Source organism: Macaca fascicularis, chromosome 10 (assembly GCF_037993035.2).
Source record: "Macaca fascicularis isolate 582-1 chromosome 10, T2T-MFA8v1.1".
Classification (NCBI taxonomy): domain Eukaryota; kingdom Metazoa; phylum Chordata; class Mammalia; order Primates; family Cercopithecidae; genus Macaca; species Macaca fascicularis.
Window position 1 is genome coordinate 83,871,899 of NC_088384.1, and position 22,645 is coordinate 83,894,543.

General features: G+C 44.0%; 1 protein-coding gene and 1 long non-coding RNA gene across 9 annotated transcripts in view; one reads left to right on the forward strand and one right to left on the reverse strand.

Annotated features, from left to right (window-relative positions):
* Positions 1–6,248: 6,248 nt before the first annotated feature.
* Positions 6,249–21,055, reverse strand: LOC135965614 (uncharacterized). Of its 2 annotated transcripts, XR_012419198.1 has the most exons (5): positions 20,875–21,055; positions 8,613–8,730; positions 8,205–8,265; positions 7,296–7,393; positions 6,249–7,052 (listed from the first exon to the last, which is right to left on the reverse strand). It is a non-coding gene; the product is annotated as an uncharacterized lncRNA (long non-coding RNA). The 2 variants fall into 2 exon arrangements; XR_012419199.1 differs by lacking the exons at positions 6,249–7,052; positions 7,296–7,393; positions 8,205–8,265 and adding exons at positions 18,596–18,698; positions 18,781–18,873 and having other exon boundaries at positions 8,610–8,730.
* The window catches only part of DNAAF9 (dynein axonemal assembly factor 9), a 164,597-nt gene continuing 161,664 nt past the window's right edge, over positions 19,713–22,645 (forward strand). For all 7 annotated transcript variants that reach the window (XR_012419195.1, XR_012419196.1, XR_012419197.1 and 4 more), the window contains exon 1: positions 19,713–19,910. Coding sequence is in view for 3 of the 7 variants with exons in the window: in XM_005568456.4 (XP_005568513.3) it covers positions 19,828–19,910 (83 nt within the window). In the remaining 4 variants the exon portion in view is untranslated. The remainder of the gene's footprint in view (positions 19,911–22,645) is intronic.

Sequence of the window (22,645 nt, forward strand, 5' to 3'; positions counted from 1 at the left end):
CAGTCTGAACAACCACTCATGGTTTTTATACCTTTGGTATGTATATAGTATTGTTTTGGTTATGTTTATTTTAATTTATATTAATGGTGTCATATTATAAATATTCTTTTGTAGCTCATTAAACCCTGTGTTTCTAAGATTCAACCATATTCATTCATTTTAATTGTATAATATTACATTGTATAACTCTTCCATGTTTGATTTATGTTTCACATTTGAGACCCCCTTGATGGATATTAAATCCTCCCCCCGCCCAGTTTCACTATTACAAAGAACGTGGATAAACATCTTTGGTTTTACTTCACATGTTCCCATATGCAAGAGCTTCTTTTTTTTTTTTTTTTTTTTGAGACAGCATCTCAATCTGTTGCCCAGGCTAGAGTGCAGTGGCATAATCGCGGATCACTGCAGCTTCGACCTCCTAGGCTCCAACTATCCTCCTGAGCACCTGGGACCACAGGCACATGCCACCACGCCAAGCTAATTTAGTATTTTTTTGCAGAGATAAGGTGTCATGATGTTGCCCAGGCTGGTCTCAGACTCCTGACTTCAAGCAATCTGCCCGCCTTGGCCTCCCAAAAGTGCTGGGGTTACAAGCATGAGCCACCACGTCCAGCCGAGAGTTTCTTTGGAAATGGAATTTCTGGGTTTTAGGGACATATATGCATCTTTTTTATATTTTTTGAGACAGGGTCTTGCTATGTTTCCCAGGCTGCTCTCTAGCAGCTCTCTAACTCTGGGCTCAAGCAATCCTCCTGCCTCATGATCCCAAAATGCTGGGATTACGGGCATGAGCCACCATATCCAGCCAATGTGTCTTCTACTTCAGATATTATAAAATTGCTGTCCAAAGTGGTTATACCAATTTATACTTCCCATAGAAGTGTATGGAAGTTCCCATTCCATATCCTGGCAATATTAAATAATATCAAGCTTCAAATTCTTTTCTCAAATTAATGGGTATAATGGTATCTCTTTTTTTTTTTTAGTTTTGTTTTTTGAGACAAAGTCTCGCTCTGTCACCCAGGCTGGAGTGCAGTGGCTCAATCTCAGCTCATTGCAACCTCTGCCTCCCGGGTTCAAGCGATTCTCCTGCCTCAGCCTCCCAAGTAGCTGGGATTACAGGCATGCGCCACTACACTCAGCTAATTTTGTATTTTTAGTAGAGACAGGGTTTCACCACGTTGGTCAGGCTGGTCCCGAACTCCTGACCTCGTGATCCGCCCGCCTTAACCTCCCAAAGTGCTGGGATTACAGGCACAAGCCACTGCGCCAGGCCAACATCTCATTGTTTTAACTTTTCTTTTCCCTCATTGTTAATGATATTGAGCATATTTACATACGTTGAGTTTATTCATCTGTGAATTGCCTATTCTAATTCATTTTTTAATGAATTTTATTGTGTATATTTAAGATGTCCAGTGTAATGTTATGAGATACCTGTATATATATATGATAAAATATTTATCATAGCGAAACAAATTAACATAGCCATCATCTCACATAGTTACCCATTTTTCCCACAGTGGCAAGAGCAACTATACTCTATATATTTAGCAAAAATTCTGATACAATGAACTATTAACTATAGTCCTCAGCTGGGCACAAATGCTCATGCCTGTAAACCTAGCACTTTGGGAGGCCAAGCGGGGAGACTCGCTTAAGCCTAGAATTTCAAGACCAGCGTGGGCAACGTGGTGAAACCCTGTCTCTACTAAAAATACAAAAATTAACTGGGCATAGTGGTGCACACCTGTGGTCCCAGCTACTTGGGAGGCTGAAGCAGGAGGATTGCTTGAACCCTGGAGACAGAGGTTGCAGTGCTGAGATTGCTTCATTGCACTCCAGCGTGCGTGACACAGCGAGAACTCTGTCTCAAAAAACCCCCAAAACCAAAAACTATATTCCTTATGGAATCACACATTGGACCTTGAAATTTGTTCATTTTACATATTTGCTACTCTGGATCCTTTGACATCTCTCTCAATTTCTTCCTCATCACCCTATCCCTGGTAGCCACTTTTATTCTCTATCTCTGTATATTTGACTTTTTTTTTTTCTGAGACTGAGTTTCGCTCTTGTCGCCCAGGCTGGAGTGCAATGACGTGATTTCGGCTCACCACAAACTGTGCCTCCCAGGTTCAAGCGATTCTCCTGCCTCAGCCTCCCAGGTAGCTGGGATTACAGGTGCCCGCCACCACACCCAGCTAATTTTTGTATTTTTAGTAGAGAGAGGGTTTCACCATGTTGGCCAGGCTGGTCTCCTGGCAATATTAAATAATATCAAGCTTAAAATTCTTTTTTTGAGACGGAGTCTCGCTCTGTTGCCCAGGCTGGAGTACAGTGGCCGGATCCCAGCTCACTGCAAGCTCCGCCTTCCGGGTTTACGCCATTCTCCTGCCTCAGCCTCCCGAGTAGCTGGAACTACAGGCACCCGCCACCATGCCTGGCTGGTTTTTTGTATTTTTTAGTAGAGACGGGGTTTCACTGTGTTAGCCAGGATGGTCTCGATCTCCTGACCTCGTGATCCGCCTGTCTCAGCCTCCCAAAGTGCTGGGATTACAGGTTTGAGCCATGGCGCCCGGCCTCAAGCTTAAAATTCTCTTCTCAAATTAATGGGTATAATGGTGTCTCTTTTTTATTTATTTATTTGTTTTGAGACAAAGTCTTGCTCTGTTGCCCAGGCTGGAGTGCAGTGGCACGATCTCGGCTCACTGTAACCTCCACCTCCTGGGTTCAAGTGATTCTCCTGCCTCAGCCTCCTGAGTAGGTGGGATTACAGGTGCCTGCCACCACGCCCAGCTAGTTTTTTTATTTTTGGAAGAGACGGGGTTTCACCAGGTTGGCCAGGCTGGTCTCGAACTCCTGACCTCAGGTGATCCACCCGCCTCCACGAAGTGCTGGGATTACAGGTGTGAGCTACCGCACCCGGCCTATAGCAAATCTTAATTGCTAATGGCTTTGTAGTAAATCCTGTTATCTGATAGGGCAAGTTCTCTCTCCTTGTTCATCTTTTTCACAAATTACTTTGCTATGAATGACTTTAGGGAGCAGGGATTTTTTTTTTCTTTCTTTCTTTCTTTTGAGACGGGGTTTTGCTCTGTCGCTCGGGCTGGAGTGCAATGGCACGATCTCGGCTCACCGCAACCTCCGCCTTTGGGGTTGAAGCGATTCTGCTGCTTCAGCCTCCCGAGTAACTGGGATTACAGGCATGCGCCACCATGCCCAGCTTATTTTGTATTTTTGGAAGAGACAGGGTTTCTCCGTGTTGGTCAGGCTGGTGTCAAACTCCCGACCTCAGGTGGTCCGCCCACCTCGGCCGCCCAAAGTGCTGGGATTACAGGCGTGAGCCACCATGCCCTGCCAGGGAGCAGTTTTTAAAGTTCCTTTAAACATATTCTGTTGGGATTTTGTTAGAAATTGCATTTAACTCAGAGTAACCTGGAAAGAATCGACATCGTAATGAGCATTCTAATAACCATGGTGTATATCACTTCTTATTCTATCTGTTTTAGTTCATAGTCCCCCTCCTCCTGCTGCTCCATAGTAGACCTAAGGTAAGGATTTGAGTGCAAGTACCTTGTGTGGGAGGTAATCCCAGGAAAACCAGCAGGAGACTGGGAAAGAGATTTAAGGAGGGGAAAGCAATCGATTGCACATTATCAAGCAAATGGGCAAATGGAGTTTAACCCTGCTGGGAAACCCTTAGAATAGCTACAGAATGTGTGTCTCAGAGTTATCCTACCTGACAAGTGAGAAGCTGGGGTATTTACACAATTTCCTTCAGTCATTGACTGAGAGCTCCTAGAAGGCATTAATTCTCCAGCTCTTCCAGCCTCCTGACCCAGCATGCAAGGAAATGGTAAGTGCCAAGGAGCACTAACAGTGTGTGCTAAGCTACCAAACAGTCTTAAAACATATATATGTAATATATAAATATATATTTATATAAAATAATAAATATATAGTATATATTAATACATAATTATATAAAATGTATTATATGTGAAATATATTTTAGGGAAACAAATTATATAAAAATATATTAATAATGTATTAAAATATATGTTATATATTATAATATAATAACATATATTAGGTTAATGTAATTAACATGTTACATAATATATGACATGTTATATATAACATATACAATATTATATATGTTTAATATATTATGCATTTTTAATATATAATACATTTTACTATCTATTATATATACATGGAGTACAAGTGCAGCTTTCTTACATGCATATCTTGCATAGCGGTGAAGTCTCGGCTCTTAGTGCACCCATCGTCTGAATAGTGAATATTGTACCCAGTAGGTAATTTTTCAGTCCTCACCCTCCTCCCACCCTCTCACCTTTTGTAGTCTTCAATGTCTATTATCCCATTCTGTGTGTCTATATGTACACATTGTTTAGTTCCCACCAATAAGTGAGAACATGTGGTATTTGACTTTCTGTTGCTGAGTTATTTCACTTGGGATCATGGCCTCCAGTTCCATCCGTGTTGCTGCAAAAGATTTGACTTCATACTTTTCTGTGGCTAAGTATTACAGTATTCCATGGTATATGCACATACCACATTTTATCCAATTCTCCTTTGATGAACACTTAGGTTGATCCCTGTCTTTGTGATTATTGTGAATATTGCTGTGATAAATATTCCAGTGCAAGTCTCTTTTTAATACAATGATTTCTTTCTCTAAAGAGTCTTTTGGAAATTCAGATATAAGCAACTTTCTCCCCTGCCTAAAATTTTTTGTTGTAGAGAAATCCAAAATTGTTGGCATGGCCTATGGGTTTCTTCACACTGGCTACGAACTCCTTTCCTGCCTCACCCTGCCGCCTCCTTTCCCAGGAAGTTTGCTGTCTAGCCCCACTGAACCACCGTCCCTCTGCTCCCTCAGAGGCAGCCAGATTCTGTCAAACCCTCGCTTCTTTGCATTTGTTGTTTTCTCTGCTTCTAATGCCCTTCCCTTATTTTTCCTCCTAGAAAAACCCTTCTGGGAACCAGAGTGGTTAGGAACATGGACATTGAAGTTAGAGCTGGAATCGAAACTTAGTTCAAATGCAGCCACCTTTTTGCTTTGCTTAGTGGGAAATGTTAGAGGTAGGCTAGAGGTAAAGCTGGGCAGGCTTGAGAGTTTTTTGAGAGAAATGTTGGAATGCTGGGGAGGAAAAAGAGGTTCAGGAAGGGCTGAGGAGGTTTGCCATCTGAGTTTTGATGTTTCTCTTTATTGTTTCTCCATGGAAATAAATTTATTTATTTATTTATTTATTTATTTATTTATTTATTTATTTAATATTTTGAGACAGCAGGGCCTTGCTCTGTCGCCCAGGCTGGAGTGCAGTGGTGCAATCTTGGCTCACTAAGTCTCTGTCTTCCAGGCTTAAGCGATCCTCCAACCTCAGCGTCCCAATTAGCTGGGTCTATAGGCGTACACCACCATGCCTGGCTAATTCTTTTGTATTTGTCGCAGAGATGGAGTTTTTCATGTTGCCCAGGCTGGTCTTGAGCTACTGAGCTCAAGCGATCTACCTGCCTCAGCCTCCAAAAGTGCTGGGATTGCAGGTGTGAGCAATTTAAATTTAAAATATACATTTCAAATTAAAAAAAATTTTTGGCCAGTTGCAGTGGGCTCACACCTGTAATCCCAGCACTTTGGGAGGCCGAGGCAGGCAGATCACCTGAGGTCAGGAGTCTGAGACCAGCCTGGCCAACATGGTGAAACCCTGTCTCTACTAAAAATACAAAAGTTAGCCGGGCGTGGTGGCAGGTGCCTGTAATTCCAGCTATTCAGGAGGCTGAGGCAGGAGAATCGCTTGAACCCAGGAGGCTGAGGTTGCAGCGAGCCGAGATCACGCCATTGCACTCCAGCCTGGGCAACAAGAGTGAAATTCTGTCTCAAAAAACAAAAATTAAAAAAAATTTTTGTAGAAAGGGGGGTCTTAATATGTGGCCCTAGCTGGTCTTCAAGCAGTCCTCCCACCTCAGCCTCCCAAAGTGCTTAGATTACAGAAATGAGTCACTGCACCTAGCCTCTCCATGGAAATTGCCATAAAATGTAAATTATTTGTCAAGGGAAAAAAATCTGCTCTGACAGTTAATGTGGGCAAGTCACGTAACCTTTCTGAGGCTCAGTTTCCTTATTTGTATAGTGGAGATAATACCTCATTCTTACCTTATAGAACTGTTGTATTAATTATCTGTTGCTTAATAACAAATTACCTTCAAATTTAGTGACTTGTTACAACATACGATATTTATTATCTTAATCAAACAGTTTCGTGAGTCAGGAATTCAGGAGCAACTTAGCTAACTGGTTCTAGATCATGGTCTCTCTGCAGCCAAGGTATCCACTGGGGCTGTGATCAACTGCAGCGTTGACTGGAGCAGGAAGATCTGCTTCCAGGATGGTTCAGTCACGTGACTGACAAGTTGATGCTGGTTTTTGGCAGGAGGCCTCAGTTTCTCACCACGTGGGCCTCTCCATAGAGCTGCTTGAGTGTGTCCTCATAAAATGGCAGCTGCTTTGTCTAGAACAGATGATGCAAGGGAAAGCACAAGGAAGTTGCATATGTCTTTTATGACCAAGCCTTGGACGTCACAATGTGTGCCATACTCTACTGGTAACAGGCCAGGCATGATTCAGTGTTGGGAGAGGCTATACAAAGGCATGAACACAGGACTTGAGGATCACTGGAGGCCACCTTGGAGGCTGGCTACACAGAGGATGACATGAAGTGTGCTTAGTGTGGTTTTGAACTATAGCTTTTATTATCACTCAGCTTCTGGACTCCTTTCACAAATGTCATTTCTTCTGAGAAACCCTCTAGATCACCACAGGTAGTTATGAAATAGCCTTGCCAAAAACAATCAAAGTGGAATCTGTACAGGCTTTTGTTATTTTCCAACTTCAAGATCCTGATTTGAGGCATTGAAGGAAGAGGAATTTTTACCTCTGGTAAAGTCTCTTGGCTGGTTCAGGCCTTCCTACCTCTCTCTGTTCCCATATCATTGAACATCAGAGCCAGCCACGCTCTCCTCTAAAATAAATGAAAAGTAATAATAATAAATTAGAATTCATGAAAATTAAAATCTGCTGCACAAAAGACACTTTTAAGAAAATGTAGCTGGGCATGGTGGCTCACGCCTGTAATCCCAGCACTTTGGAAGTCCAAGGTGGATGGATCACCTGAGGTCAGGAGTTCCAGACCAGCGTGGCCAACATGGTGAAACCCTGTTTCTACTAAAAATACAAAAAATTAGCTGGGCATCGTGGTGCATACCTGTAATCTCAGGTACTTGGGAGGCTGAGGCAGGAGAATCACTTGAACCCGGTAGGCAGAGGTTGCAGTAAGCTGAGATTGTGCCATTGCACTCCAGCCTGGGCAACAAGAGCAAAACTCCATCTCAGACAAAAAAAAGAAAAGAAAAGAAAATGTAAATGCAACCAATGAGAGAAAACATTCCCAATGCATATATCCAGGAAAGTCTCAGAAATAACATACTCTAAAATAAAGAACTCCTTTAACTCAGTAATAAAACACAAACAACCCATTTTTTAAATGTGCAGAGCACTTTAAAAATATTTTATAACAGAAGATATTCAGATGGTAAATAAGAATATGACAAGATGCCCAACATCATCAGTCATTAGGGAAATGCAAATTAAAATCACAATGGGACACAACTGCATACGCAGGAGGATGACGAAGGTTAAAGACTGACACTACCAAGTGTTGCTAGGGTCTCACCCTGTGACCCAAACTGGAGTGCAGTGGTGCGATCTTGGCTCACTGCAGCCTCTGCCTCTCAGGCTCAAGTGATTCTCCTGCCTCAGCCTCCCAAGTAGCTTGGATTACAGGTGCATGTCACTACCACCCAGCTAATTTTTGTATTTTTAGTAGGGATGGGGTTTCACCATGTTGCCTAGGCTGGTCTTGAACTCCTGACCTCAAATGATCCGCCCGCCTCGCCCTCCCAAAGTGCTGGGATTACAGGCATGAGCCACTGCCCCAGGACCGAATTCTCATACACTTCTGATGGGAGTGTAAAATGGGGCACAACCACTTTGAAAACCTGTTAGATGGTTATCTTATAAAGATAAACATACATGTACCATATAACCTAGCAATTCTTCTCCTATTTACCCAAGAAGAGTGAAAACATATGGCCACACAAAGACTTATACATACATATTTTATCGGAGTTTATACACAATATCCTCAAACTGGAAACAAGTCAAATGTTCACCACCTAGTAAGTGGACAGACACATTATGTTACATTTGAGCTATAAAATATTACTCATTATCAATAAAAGTAAACAAATTATTGATACATATAGCATAATGAATGAATCTCAAAAATCAATATGCTGATTCCATTTACATAAATTTCAAGAGCAGACAAAACTAATCTACAGACATTAAAATCAAATCAAGGGCTGGGTGTGAAGGCTCATGCCTGTAATTCCAGCACTTTGGGAGGCTGAGGTGGTAGGATCATTTGAGCCTAGGAGTTTAACGCCAGCCTGGGAAACACAATGAGACCCCATCTCTACAAAAAATTTTTTAAAAATTTGCCAGGCATGGTGGCACTCACCTGTGGTCCCAGCTACTTGGGAGGCTGAGGCGAGAGGATCACTTGAGCCTGAGAGTTTGAGGTTATAGTGAGCTATGATTGCGTCACTGCACTCCAGCCTGGGCAGCAGAGCAAGATCCTGTCTCAAAACAAACAAACAAACAAAAAAATGAAATCAGTGGTTGCCTGGGGTTAGGTGAGGGATTTGACTGCAAAAGGGTCTTGACTTTCACGTGTGTGTGTGTGTGTGTGTGTGTGTGTGTTGTTATTTTGTTATTATTTTTCTTTTTTTTTTTTTTTTTTTTTGAGACGGAGTCTTGCTCTGCCGCCCAGGCTGGGGTGCAGTGGCCGGATCTCAGCTCACTGCAAGCTCCGCCTCCCAGGTTTACGCCATTCTCCTGCCTCAGCCTCCCGAGTAGCTGGGACTACAGGCGCCCGCCACCTCGCCCGGCTAGTTTTTTGTATTTTTTAGTAGAGACAGGGTTTCACCATGTTAGCCAGGATGGTCTCGATCTCCTGACCTCGTGATCCGCCCGTCTCGGCCTCCCAAAGTGCTGGGATTACAGGCTTGAGCCACCGCGCCCGGCCTGTTATTATTTTAAATTGAGAGTCTCCCAGAACTTTCTGTGGTCATGGAATGGCACTGATTTGGGGAGAAAGTGGTAATAGTTTCACAATTGCATACATTTGTCAAAAATTGTCAAATGAAATATACATTTTATTATAAAGATTTTATACCTCTGTAAAAAAAAAGATTATTACAGATTTTTTTTTTTTTTTAGACGGGTCTGGCTCTGTGGCCCAGGCTGGAGTACAGTGGCACGATCTCGGCTCACTGCAACCTTCGCCTTCTGGGTTCAAGCAGTTCTCCTGTCTCAGCCTCCTGAGTAGCTGGGACTACAGGCACATGCTGCCATGCCCAGCTAAATTTTGTATTTTTAGTAGAGATGGGGTTTCACTATGCTGGCCAGGCTGTTCTCTAAATCCTGACCTTGTGGTCCGCCTGCCTTGGCCTCCCAAAGTGCTAGGATTACAGGCATGAGCCACCGTGCCTGGCTTATTACATATTATTTTTAAAAGATCATTGTTAACGATTACATGCAATATCTCAGATCATCCACTAGTAGGGTTACCAGATTTAACAAATAAAAATACAAGGACTCAGTTAAATTAGAATTACACCTAATTGCCTGATATAAAAATTATTGTGTGGGACATTCACTAAAAGTATTTCTTTGCTTATAGAAAATAAATTATAAGTATCTGAATTATATATTTCTCTAATTATATTTTTGACCACTGTAATTAAGATTCTTGATTTTGAAATTTGCCTATAAAATTCCTTGTAGATATAATCTATAGTTATTTTCATTGTAATATAGCTTCAACAACGGTAACATCTAACTTATTTCAGTTGTCCATTGAACATTCATTAGTTAGATAACATGCTCAACATTAGCAATATGAGGCTGCATACTGAATGATACGGTTTGGATCTGTGTTCCCACCAAATCTGAAGTCAAACTGTAATCCCCAGTGTTGGAGATGGAGCCTGGTGGGAGGTGATTGGATCGTGGTGGTGGTTTAGCCCCTTGGTGCTGTACTCATGATAGTGATTGTGTACTCTCAGGATTTAGTTGTTTAAAAATGTGTAACATCTCCCCTCTTTCTCTCTTGCTCCTGCTCTAGCCATGCAAGATGTGCCTGCTTCTCCTTCACCTTTTGCCATGATTATAAGTCTCCTGAGGCCTCCCCAGAAACGGAAGCCACTATGCTTCCTGTAGAGCCTGCAGAACTGTGAGCCAATTAAACTTCTTTTTAAAATAAATTACCCAGTCTCACGTATTTCTTTATAGCAGTGTGAGAAGAAACATTCGGAAAATTGGTTCCAAGGAGCGGGTCACTGCTGTAAAGATACCTGAATATGTGGAAGCAGCTTTGGAATTAGGTAATCAACAGAAGTTGGAAGAGTATGAAGGGCTCAGAAGAAGACAGGAAGATGAAGGAAAGTTTGGAATTTCCTAAACACTTGTGAAATTGTTGTGACCAAAATACTAATGTGATACAGACAATGAAGCCTAGGCTGAAGAGGTCTCAGATGGAGATGACGAATTTATTGGGAACTGGAGCAAAGATCACTTTTATTATGTGTTAGCAAAGAGGTTGGATGCATTGTGCCCCTACCCTAGGGATCTGTGGAACTTTGAACTTGAAAGTGATGATTTAGTGCATCTGATAGAAGAAATTTCTAAGCAGTAAAGCATCCAAAATGTGGCCCACCTGCTTTTAACAACCTATGCTCATATGTGTGAGCAAAGAAATGACTTGAAACTTGAGCTTATATTTAAAAGGGAAACAGAATATAAAAGTTTGGAAAATGTGCAGCCCATTTTCAGGGGAGGAATTCAAGCAGGCTGCATAAATTTGCATAAGAAAACAGAAGCCAGGCAGGTTGTGGTGGCTCATGCCCATAATCCTAGCACTTTGGGAGGCCAAGGTGGGTAAATCATTTGAGGTAAGAAGTTCAAGGCCAACCTGGCCAACATGGCAAAACCCTGTCTCTACTAAAAATACCAAAATTAGCTGGGCATGGTGGTAGGCACCTGTAGTCCCAGCCACTCAGGAGGCTGAGGCAGGAAAACTGAAAGAAGCCAAGTGCTAATATCCAAGACAATGGGAAAGAGGCCTCACAGGCATTTCAGAGACCTTCTTGGCAGCCCCTCCCATCATAGGCCCAGAGGCCAAGTACTGAAGAATGTTTTTTTGGGGGCCAGGCCCAGGGTCCCACTGCCCTGTGCAGCCTTAGGACACTGTTCCCTGCATCCCAGTCACTCCAGCTTTAGTCACAGCTAAAAGGGGCCCAGGTACAGCTCAGGCTGCTGCTTCAGAGGGTGTAAGCCATAAGCCTTGGTGGCTTCTATGTAGTGTTAGCCCTACAGGTGCAGAGAGTGCAAGAGTTGAGGCTTGAGAGCCTCTGCCTAGATTTCAGAGGATATATGGAAAAACCTGGATGTCTAGGCAGAGGCATACTGCAGGGGTGGAGCCCTCATGGAGAACCTCTACTAGGGCAGTGTGAAGGGGAAATGTGGGGTTGGAGCCCCCACACGGAGTACCCACTGGAGCACTGCCTAGTGGAGCTGTGAGAAGAAAGTCACTGTCTTCCAGCTCCACTAGGCAGTAGAATGTTAGATCCACTGATAGCTTGCACCCTGCGCCTGGAAAAGCCAGAGGCACTCAACAGAAGCCCATATGAGCAGCCTCAGGGGCTACACCCTGCAAATCCACAGGGGTGGGGCTGCCCAAGGCTTTGGGAGCCCTCCTCTCATACCAGTGTGCCCTAGATGTGGGACATGGGGTCAAAGGAGATTATTTTGGAGCTTTAAGATTTAATGACTATGCTTCTGGATTTCAGACTTGCATGGGGCCTGTGACCCTTTTTTTTGTCCAATTTCTCCTTTTTGGAAGGGAGTATTTACCCAATGCCTGTACCCCCACAGTATCTTGGAAGTAACTAACTTGTTTTTGATTTTACAGGTTCATAGGTGGAAGGGACTAGCCTTGTCTCAGATGACACTTTGGACAGTGAACTTTTGAGTTAATGATGGAATGAGTTAAGACTTTAGGGGACTGTTGGGAAGGGATGATTATATTTTGAAATGTGAGAAGGACATGAGCTTTGGGGGGGCTGGGGAAAAATGATGTGGTTTGGATCTGTGTCCCCACCAAATCTCATGTCAAATTGTGATCCCCAGTGTTGGAGGTGGGGCCCGGTGGGACATGATTGGATTGTGGGGATGGTTTCTCATGAATGGTTTAGCACCAAGTCCTTGGTGCTATACTTGTAATAGTGAGTGCTCATGAGGTTTGGTTGTTTAAAAGTATGTAGCACCTTCCCCTCTCTCTCTTGCTCCTCCTCTAGCCATGTAAGATGTGCCTGCTTCTCCTTTGTCTTCTGCCATGATTGTAAGTTTCCTGAGGTCTCCACAGAAGCAGAAGCCACTATGCTTCCTGTACAGCCTGCAGAACCATGAGCCAATTAAGCCTCTTTTCTTTATAAATTACCCAGTCATTCCTGTACAGCCTGCAGAACCATGAGCCAATTAAGTCTCTCTCTCTTTTTTATTTTAATAAATTACCCAGTCTTTCCTGAAGTGGCAGGTCCATGAAATACAGAAAATAAAAAATACCCAGTCTGAGGTATTTTTTTATAGCAGTGCAAGAATGGACTAATACACAGAACATATTCTAAGATAAAGTTAACAACCCTGAAAATTGCTCTTCCAATTTGGTTCATTAAAGCAAATACCATCTTTCATGGCACAACTTGATTTTCTATTCTTCAGGATTGTTTCATCTCTTGATCAATAACTTAAAAATGCTGTCCCCCAACAAAAAAGAACATTATCATTTTCTATTCCTTTCTTCTTCAACACTAAATATGAGGATTCCGCTTGTTCCCATGCTAGAAGAGTATTCAGTAATATCTATATAAGAGAATAAAATTCTTGGGTGGGCACGGTGGCTCATGCCTGTAATCCTAGCACTTTGAGGCCTAGGCAGATGGATTGCTTGAGGCCAGGAGTTTGAGATCAGCCTGGTCAACATGGTGAAACCCCGTCTCTACTAAAATTACAAAACCTTAGCCAGGCATGAAAAAGCACGCCTGTAATCCCAGTTATGTCAGGAAGCTGAAGCACAAGAATTGCTCGAACCCAGGAGGTGGAGGTTGCAATGAGCTGAGATCATGGACTCTACCATACTCCAGCCTGGGCAGCAGTGAGTCTTTGTCAAAAAAAAAAAAAAAAAAAAAAGAAAATTCTTGATGGGTTGAAATCCATTTCAAAAGGTAATCATGATAAGTGCTGTAATAATTATTCACTTCAAGTCAGACTTTTTCTTGTTCATAAGTAATGTTGTCCCTTTTAAGAACAGCCTTGACACTTAAAGGGTTACATTTTTCTTCATCAATTATTCACTTAACGCATTCAAGAGTTCCCTTAAGCATTGGAGTATTTCAATAACACTGTTTGCTCTTTTTTCATTTGCATAACCCTATTACTAAAAAGCTTTCCCTCAATGGGTTACTTTAAAAGTCAATAGGATATTTGGGGATCTTTTCTTTTTCTCTTTTTTTTTTTTTTAACAAAGAGAGATGAGGTCTTGCTCTGTTACCCAGGCTAGAGTACATAGGTCACAGCTCACTGCAACCTTGAACTCCTGGGCTCAGGCTATCTCCCCACCTCAGCCTCCTGAGTAGATGGGACAACAGGCATGTGCCACCATGCCCGGTTAATTTTTAAAATTTTCAAATAGAAATGGAGTCTCACTATGTTACCCAGACTAGTCTGGAACTCCTGCCTCAAGGGATCCTCCCGCTGTGGCCTCCCCAGTAGCTGGTATTATAGGCGTGCCACCGTGCCTAACCCGAGAGCTTTTTCTTTAAAATTAAAATATATTTTCAGTACTTCAAATAAACTGAGGAGTCTCTCAAATCCATATGTTAAAGAATGCTGGCTATGTGCGGTGGCTCACGCCTGTAATCCCAGCATGTTGGGAGGCCAAGGCAGGTGGATCACCTGAGGTCAGGAGTTCGAGACCAGGCTGACCAACATAATGAAACCCCATGTCTACTAAAAATACAAAATTAGCCAGGCATGGTGGTGCATGCCTGTGATCTCAGCAACTCAGGAGGCTGAGGCAGGAGAATGGCTTGAACCCAAGAGGTGGAGGTTGCAGTGAGCTGAGATTGTGCCACTGCACTCCAGCCTGGGCAACAAGAGCGAAAGTTCATTTCAAAAATAAAAATAAAAAAAGAGAGAGAACGAGCTAGCAGGTTTTTGAATGCAAGAGAATTGAGGAATACTAAATGCCAACAAAATTACATAAATATCTTAATTGTTCAGTTCAAATATTATAAATGCTGACATAAGAACAATTTCAGGACAGTTGCTTCAAAGGCAATGGAAAGGACATCATATGCTGTTTGAGCAACATTATGCAGAATATGAGCAGGACAGTCAATAGCTTCCATAGAATCAGTCAAGCTTTACTTCAATTTTGAATAAACATTGTGCAAACATCTACCAATATTTTATTTGTATTTTTCCATCAAAAGCTCTACAGTTTTTAATAACTCCTAATTCATTAGGAGAATCTCTGCAACAATTTGCTCATTTCTGAATCTCATCTGGAAGGGATTCTATACAAAATAGCCCCACAAGCAAGCCTTTTTCACAAGAAAACGATTGCATAAGCAAAGGAAAAGCTTTTCTTCACTGTGGTTACTCATATCCATGGTTATGCTATAAAACAGTGAGGCATTTAGAGCTTTGATAATCACTGCAACAGTAGTAAGTGGAGTCATTACATCTCAAATTATTGCAGTAGATTTTGTCCCGGCATTTGAAAATTTGCTTGCAATATTGGCATTAGAAAATACTACTGGTAGCAGTATGTTGAGCTGAATGATGACAACAGACAGTGTGGGAGGCCATTACAACTTTGCTGTGATTATTTTATCTTCTCAATCTGAATTTGTCTTTAAAATTTGTCATTTTATCCATTCCTTTGGTACAAAAATCACGTATCTTTTATGCTGAGCCGTTAGTATGTGCTGATTTATATCTGACTTTCCACCATTTTCAATATTGAATAAACACTTACATATCACACAAAGAGCTGCAAATGGATTTTCCCTCCTTTAATAAATATACATTCTTCAGAAAATTTGTCATAAAATTCACTCTTGCAATTTGGCATTTGTGGATTCAAATATACACAAATAAAAAAATGGGTAACACAATTGATTTTCAACAAGGGTACCAAGACAATTCAATGCGAAAAAAATAGTATGTTTAACAAATGGTGCTGAGACAAGTGAATAGCCACATGGAAAAGAATGAAGTTGGATCCCTGCCTCACCTCATATAGAAAAATTAATTTGAAATTAATCAAAGACCTAAAATGTAAGAGCCAAAATTATTAAACTCTTATAAGAAAATGTAAGAGTAAGTCTTCATGACTTTGGATTAGGCAATAGTTTCCTAGTTATGACATGTAGAGCACAAACAACAAAATAAAAAAATTGACAAACTGGATATCATTAAAATTTTAAAGTTTTGTGTTTCAAACAACAATATCAAGAATGTGAAAAGACAACCCACAGAATGGGATAAAATTTTTGCAAATCATATTTCTGATAAGGTACTTGTATCTAGACTACATAAAGAGCTACCACAACTTAATAAAAGGATAAGTAACCAAGTAAAAATGGTCAAAAATTTCGAGCAGACATTCCTCCAAAGAAGAGGTACATGCCAGGTACAGCGGCTCACGCCTGTAATCCCAGCACTTTGGGAGGCTGAGGCGGGTGGATCACCTGAGGTCGGGAGTTTGAGATTGGCCTGACCAACATGGGAAAACCCCGTCTCTACTGAAAATACAAAATTAGCTGGGCGTGGTGGCTCATGCCTGTAATCTCAGCTACTGGGGAGGCTGAGGCAGGAGAATCACTTGAACCCAGGAGGCAAAGGTTGCGGTGAGCTGAGATCACGCCATTGCACTCCACCCTGGGCAACAAGAGTGAAACTTCCTCTCAAAAACAAAAAAGAAGAAGAAGAAGAAGAGGTACAAATGGCTAATAAGCACACGAAGAGATGGTTGACATCATTAGCTATCAGGCAATGTAAACCAAAACCACAATGAGATACCACTTCATAACCTCTAAAATGGCTATAATAAAAAAGATAATGAGTATTAGGGAAGATAATGGAAAAATTGGAACTGACATATCATGCTGGTGAGAATATAAATGATGCAGCCACTTTGGAAAACAGGTTGACAGTTCCTCAAAAGGTTAAACATAGAGTTATCATGTGATCCAGAAACTCACTCTTAGATCTCCAAGGAAACAAACTGTATGTCCACACAAAAACTTGTACACAAATGTTAATATAGCATTAGCTACAAAACACAGCAAAAAAGTGGAAACAATCTGACTGTTCATTAACAGATAAATGAATAAGCAAGATGTGGTATATCCATTCAATGGAATAATATTCAACCATGAAAAGGAACAAAATTCTGATACATGCTGCAACATGGATGAACCTTATAAACATTATGCTAAATGGAAGAAGGCAGTCATGAAAAACCATATATTGAATGACTCTGATAACATGAAATGTCCAGAATAGGCAAATTAAAAGGTTAGTGGTTTTCTAGGGCTAGGGTGGTTGGGGAGAAATGGGGAATGACTGCTAACAGGTACAGGATTTTCCTGTTGGATTGACAAAAATGTTCTAAAATTGATTGTGGTGGTGGTTGCACAAATCTGTGCCTATACTCATTTTTTTTTTTGAGACAGGGTCTCACTCTGTCCTCCATGTTGGAGTGCAGTGGCCTGATCTCAACTCACTGCATCCTAGACCTCCCAGGCTCAATCGATCCTCCCAACTCAGTCTCCTGAGTAGTTGGGTCTACAGACACATGCCACTATGCCTGGCCAATTTGTGTGTGTGCGCATATATGAAATATATTTTGTACATATATTATATAAATATAATATATATTATAAATAAACAAATATATATATATAAATATATATACACAAATACATATATAGAGAGAGATGAGGTTTTGCCATGTTGCCCAGGCTGGTCTCAAACTCTTGGGCTCAAGAAATCCACTCATCTTAGCCTCCCAAAGTGCTGGGACTGCAGGCGTGCATCACCACGTCCAGCACCGTTGAATTGTTTTTAGAGCTGATTTTCAGAGCTTTTGCACCGATGGGAAGTTATCTCTAAATAATGGTCGTTACTTGTTCATGACTCTGGACTTGAGCTAAAAAACTGATCACTGCAAGCATAGAAAGAATTGAGAGAATTGTATTTGATAAATCTCATGATGGTGTCATTGCGTCTGTCATAAGTCCAAACTCATACCAAATGGTAACTGGGAATTGAATCTTGAGCTGTGAACTTTGAACTCGGACAAAACAATAAATTGAACTCAATAGCTGATGTTTAAAAAAGTGAATTTCTTCTCTGCTTGCAAGGGACAGCTGTACTTGTAAGGTACAGCCTCTCTGAACAAAGCCAGAGCTAATCTTATAAAAGGTTTTGAAGGCCGGGCGCGGTTCACACCTGTAATCCCAGCACTTTGGCAGGCCAAGGCTGGCGAATCACTTGAGGCCAGGAGTTCAAGACCAGCCCGGCCAACACGGCGAAACCCTGTCTCCACTAAAAATACAAAAAATTAGCCAGGCGTGGTGGCACAGGCCTGTAATCCCAGCTACCTGGGAAGCTGAGGCACAAGAATCGCTTGAACCAGGAGGCAGAGGTTGCAGTGAGCGGAGATCGTGCCACTGCACTCCAGCCTGAGCAACAGAGCAAGACTCTGTCTCAAAAAAAAAAAAAAAAAAAGAAAAAAAAAAGAGAAAAAAAAGGAGCTTTAAAAAAGGCCAGGCGCGGGGTGGCTCAGGCCTGTAATCCCAGCACTTTGAGAGGCCAAGGCAGGCGGATCACCTGAGGTCAAGAGTTGAGACCAGCCTGGCCAACATGGCAAAACCCCGTCTCTACTAAAAATACAAAAATGAGCCGGGCGTGGTGGCGGGAGCCTATAGTCCCAGCTACTCGGTGGGCTGAGGTAGGAGAATCGCTTGCACCCGGGAGACAGAGGTTGCAGTGAGCCGAGATCGCACCACTGCACTCCAGCCTGGGCGACAGAATGAGACTCAGTCTGGGAAAGAAAAGAAAATGGTTTTGGAAACATTCGCCTTCAGGGATTGGCTGTCTTTCCCAAGCAGAAGTGTGGAGCGAGTGACTGACTCGGCTGTGTGTGTGGATACTGGAGTGCGGCAGTTGAATACCCACTGACTTTCCGAAGCCTGGTCGCTGGTATCAGGCACTTGTTGATTGGCTATTGTCGCAGGCCTAGAGCAGTCACTGATTGGCTGACTTTCAGAAGCGTGAGGTAGTCATTGATTTACTAAGAAGCATAGTTACCGGAGTGAGGCTATCGCTGATTGGCTGATTTTCAGAGCTGTTGCACCGACGAGAAGTGATCTCTAAATAACAGTGGTTATTTCTTCACGGCTCCGGACTTGAGCTAAAAAAGTATTTTGCTTTCTTGAATATGAAAGACAAGCACTTTAAATTCCTACTCCCTTCTGGTCTTCCCTCAGACAAACCTGAAGGAGACACCGTAGGGATTGTCCACATCTTCATTAGTGAAGGAAGGATTTTCAGCCAGTGTTGTAATTTAAGTCATCTAGCACCAATTACTGTGGGAGAAAAATAGCTCCAATTATTGCAATTTATTGTAAAAAGATTAATATAGGACATTTAAGGCATTCCGACAAGGTCAACAAAGGACGCAGGACAATAGTCATTAAATACGTCCTGTATATACAGGACGCCTGCAACTATCAGTGAAGTATTTCCCAAGTTTCTTGTACATGTCCCTGCAGAAACCGGTAGAGCCAGGATCTTAACAGTAAAGGTTATAGGGGTCTTCTGGGATCCTGTGAGCCTCTAACGCTCATGCTCTGCGCAGGGCTGGGTGCGCACTGCTATGTTAACCCGAGGCCGGCTAGGAATCTACCGGACGTCTGAAGGGTGGGTGCAGAATTGATGAGCAGGAGGCGGGAAGACACCCGTTCCGGAGAGTAGGGAAGCGAGCCGGGTGCGGAGGAGGAGCGCTGGACCCCGGAGCCGGAGCGGAAGACTTCGCTGGAGGCGTGGGCTGGCCCGGCGGGGCGAGGCGGGGCGGGGCGGGCAGAGCCGGAGGGGCGGGGCCGGGCTGGGAGAGGCTCCGCCCCCGGGCGCGTCAGTGTGCGTGGCCGGGGGGCGCCGCGCAGAGCCCCGCTTTATGATGTCGGGCTTGAGGACGAAGCAGGGCGGCGCTGTGGCAACCCTCACCCTGCGGACACGCGCTCCCAACATCCGGCCCGGCGGCGTCGCCGCTTAAGAAGTGGGGTCCCTGTGGCAGTGCGCCGACCCCCAACTCCAGCCGCTCCCGACGCCCCCATCCACTCTTGGTGCGCGCGCGCCCCTCCCCGCCCCCGCCCCCGCCCCCGCCCCCGCCCCCGCCGGGCCCCGCGCGCCGCGCCCCCTCCCACCCGGCACGCCCTGCCGCCCCGCCCGGCCGCAGCCAGCCTGGAGCCGCCCCGCGGGCCACAGAGACCCTCGCAGCGGCACCGTCCTCCTCCGCCGCCCGCCGCCGGCAGCCCGCCGCCATGGACGTGTACCCCCCGCGCCGGCTGGGGCTGCCCCGCGCTCGGTCCCCTGGCGGCTCCAGCCGCGGGTCACCGTCCGTCAGGTACGCGGGGCGAGGCAGCCGAGGGTCGGCCGGGCGGGGGATGCGGGCTGTCGGGGTCCAGCGACGCCTCTCGCCGCAGGGCGTGGTGCGACATGGCTTCCTCGGGATGGTTCTTTCCTGAACAGCTCAGGGAGAAATGTTTTCCCAGGAACGGCGCCCTCTGTAGAGGCCCCACAATGGCTCCCCTTTGGACAACCCTGCGACGGTTTCCCCACAATGGCTCCCAGACAGACAACCCTGCAACGGTTTTCCCACAATGGCTCCCCTACAGACACCCCTGCAACGGTTTCCCCACAGTGGCTCCCCTATAGACAACCCTGCAACGGTTTCCTCACAATGGCTCCCCTATAGACAACCCTGCAACGGTTTCCCCACAATGGCTCCCAGACAACCCTGCAACGGTTTCCCCACGGTGGCTCCCCGATAGACAACCCTGCAACGGTTTCCCCACAATGGCTCCCCTATGGACAACAGTTCTCTGTGAAGACCGTGTTATGACGTCCTCACCCCCATAGAACGTTTCTCCCAGGAAAGATTCTTCTACACAGAACCCCACAGAGGCTTCCCTATAAATGACTCACTCGCCTTCCCCATGGAATGTTTCCCCCAGAAACTGCTACCTCTAGAGAACTCACACCTCCACACACACAGTAGCTCCCTTGTGTAGAATCCCCAAGTGGATTACCTAGAAAGCCCCCTGTCGTGGGTCTCTAGAGCCTTTGCCCCTTGACAACGGCTTCCTTAGAGTGTCCCCCGCCCCCTACGTACATAATGACAGCATCTCCCCTATTACGCGTATCCCCAGCTCCCCCTGCCTCAGCCTGCATCGCGACGCCCCCTCACTCCACAATAGGGAGCTCAGGTTGGGAGGAAGTAGAGGTATTAGGGACGCAGGAGGAAAAGCTGGGTAAATAGGGGAAAGAGGCTTAGAGCCCCCGAAAGCGGCGGGCGCCGGGCCCCTTACCGTAGAGACACAGTCCCAGGCTACCTCGCTATGGGGAGGGGGTGATCGTGGGGAGGGCTCCCCGCCCCCTTTAGATATAGGAAGATCCGTTTCCGATTTCTGTGCCCTATGCCTTTGGTGCTGACCTTGTTAGTCTGGGCATTGTTTGTGATGGAGCTGTTGTGGGGCGCCGGCGCAGTGTGGAGGTTGGAATGATGGAGGGGTTGCAGCAGAGACCTTTGAGAGGGAGAGGGAGAGAGAGAATGCGAGCCATGAGCTTTGGTACCTCTAAACTGTCATTAAAACAGGAGAGGGTTTTGTTGTTGTTTGCTTTTTCTTATTCTGGCCACATAGCAAAGCAAATGTTGTATTGTTCCCTTGAAAGGAGGTTGCCAGTCTACCTGTTAGAACAGCTTTTCTTATATTCTTGTTATGGTACTTAAGGCATATGTTTTAACTTTGCTTGCTGATCTGTTTTTTGGGGTTGTTTGCTTTAACTAGACCAAATTATTGCAGAACAAGAAACTGATTCTTAGAAACCTGTTTCTTTTTTACTTCCCTGCATTCCTTTCCACATCCCAGAGTCCAATATATGTTTGTTGAACAAATAAAGGATAGGGAAGATGGGAGGTAGATACCAATGAAACATTGCATTTAGGAGTCCTAAATTGCTTCGAAATCTGTCAAGTGACATTTTTGAACTCCTGCTCTGCCCTTCAATGTAATTCCTTGTGGGCTTTACAGTTCCAAGTTTAACTGCTTGTGGTAACCATCTCCAATCCTTTGCAACATTTCTGCCAGTTTCACTGTCTGAAGCAAAGTATTTGAATTTGTATAGCAAAGTATTTGAATTGCATAGGATACTTTAGAACAGCCATCCGTTAAATCTAGGCTCTATGTAGACTTGAGGTTTATCCCAGATCGTCTTGTGCTTAGGAGTTTGGATTTGAGTCTATTGAGACCTTTAGGGGGAAAAAAATCATCTCTACCTTAGAATCCGTCTCTTAACTGCTGCCTTTCTTGTTTTTAATAGCATGACCATGTGCTTTTTATTTATTCTTTTAAAGTAGTGATTCCATGTTAACAGAAGTATGCTGGCTCACTTTACTGATCATACCCGCACTCCAAATCCTCTATCAAGTGGTTTGAATGAAACTTGTTTGATTTCAGACAAGGAATAGTGCAAGGAACCGCAAGGCCTAGCTGCCCAATACCTTTGGTGAAAGAAATTTGCTGAAGGCTTCCCTCCTTTCCCCACTTCTACATGATTGAACGTGCTTTTCTTGCCCATTCAAGCCTTTCCCTTACTCTTGACATTGAATGTTTCTAGCACTTTCCTGTCACCCATATATGGCTTGGCTGCTGACTGCTGAGTGATGAAAGGGGCAAACCTAACTGGTGAAGTGACATTCCTAAGACCCATAGATAGTTCTGCAAGTGTATGGTTCTAGCACGGTAGTTCATTTTCACAGATGGAGAATGGAGATCAAGAATTAAAATGTTGTTGCTCAGAATTAGAGGCTTCTCTTTAAGTATGTGATAGTCATCAGTGTTACCAGGTATTTTTGGTTTCTGTCTCTTGAGCATGTAGTAGAATTGTACTTGCTTGCTTCTTTGAAGTTAGGTATGGCCTTGAGAGTTGCTTTTGGTCAGTGAAATGCGTGGGAATACTGTGTAGCCTTTCATGGTACAAGCTTCTGTTGTGTAGTTTTCCATTCTCTTTCCTTCTGTCATGGTAGCTGTTGGGGCTGCAAATGGCAGCCACCCATCAGTTGAGGCCCCAGAGTGAGCT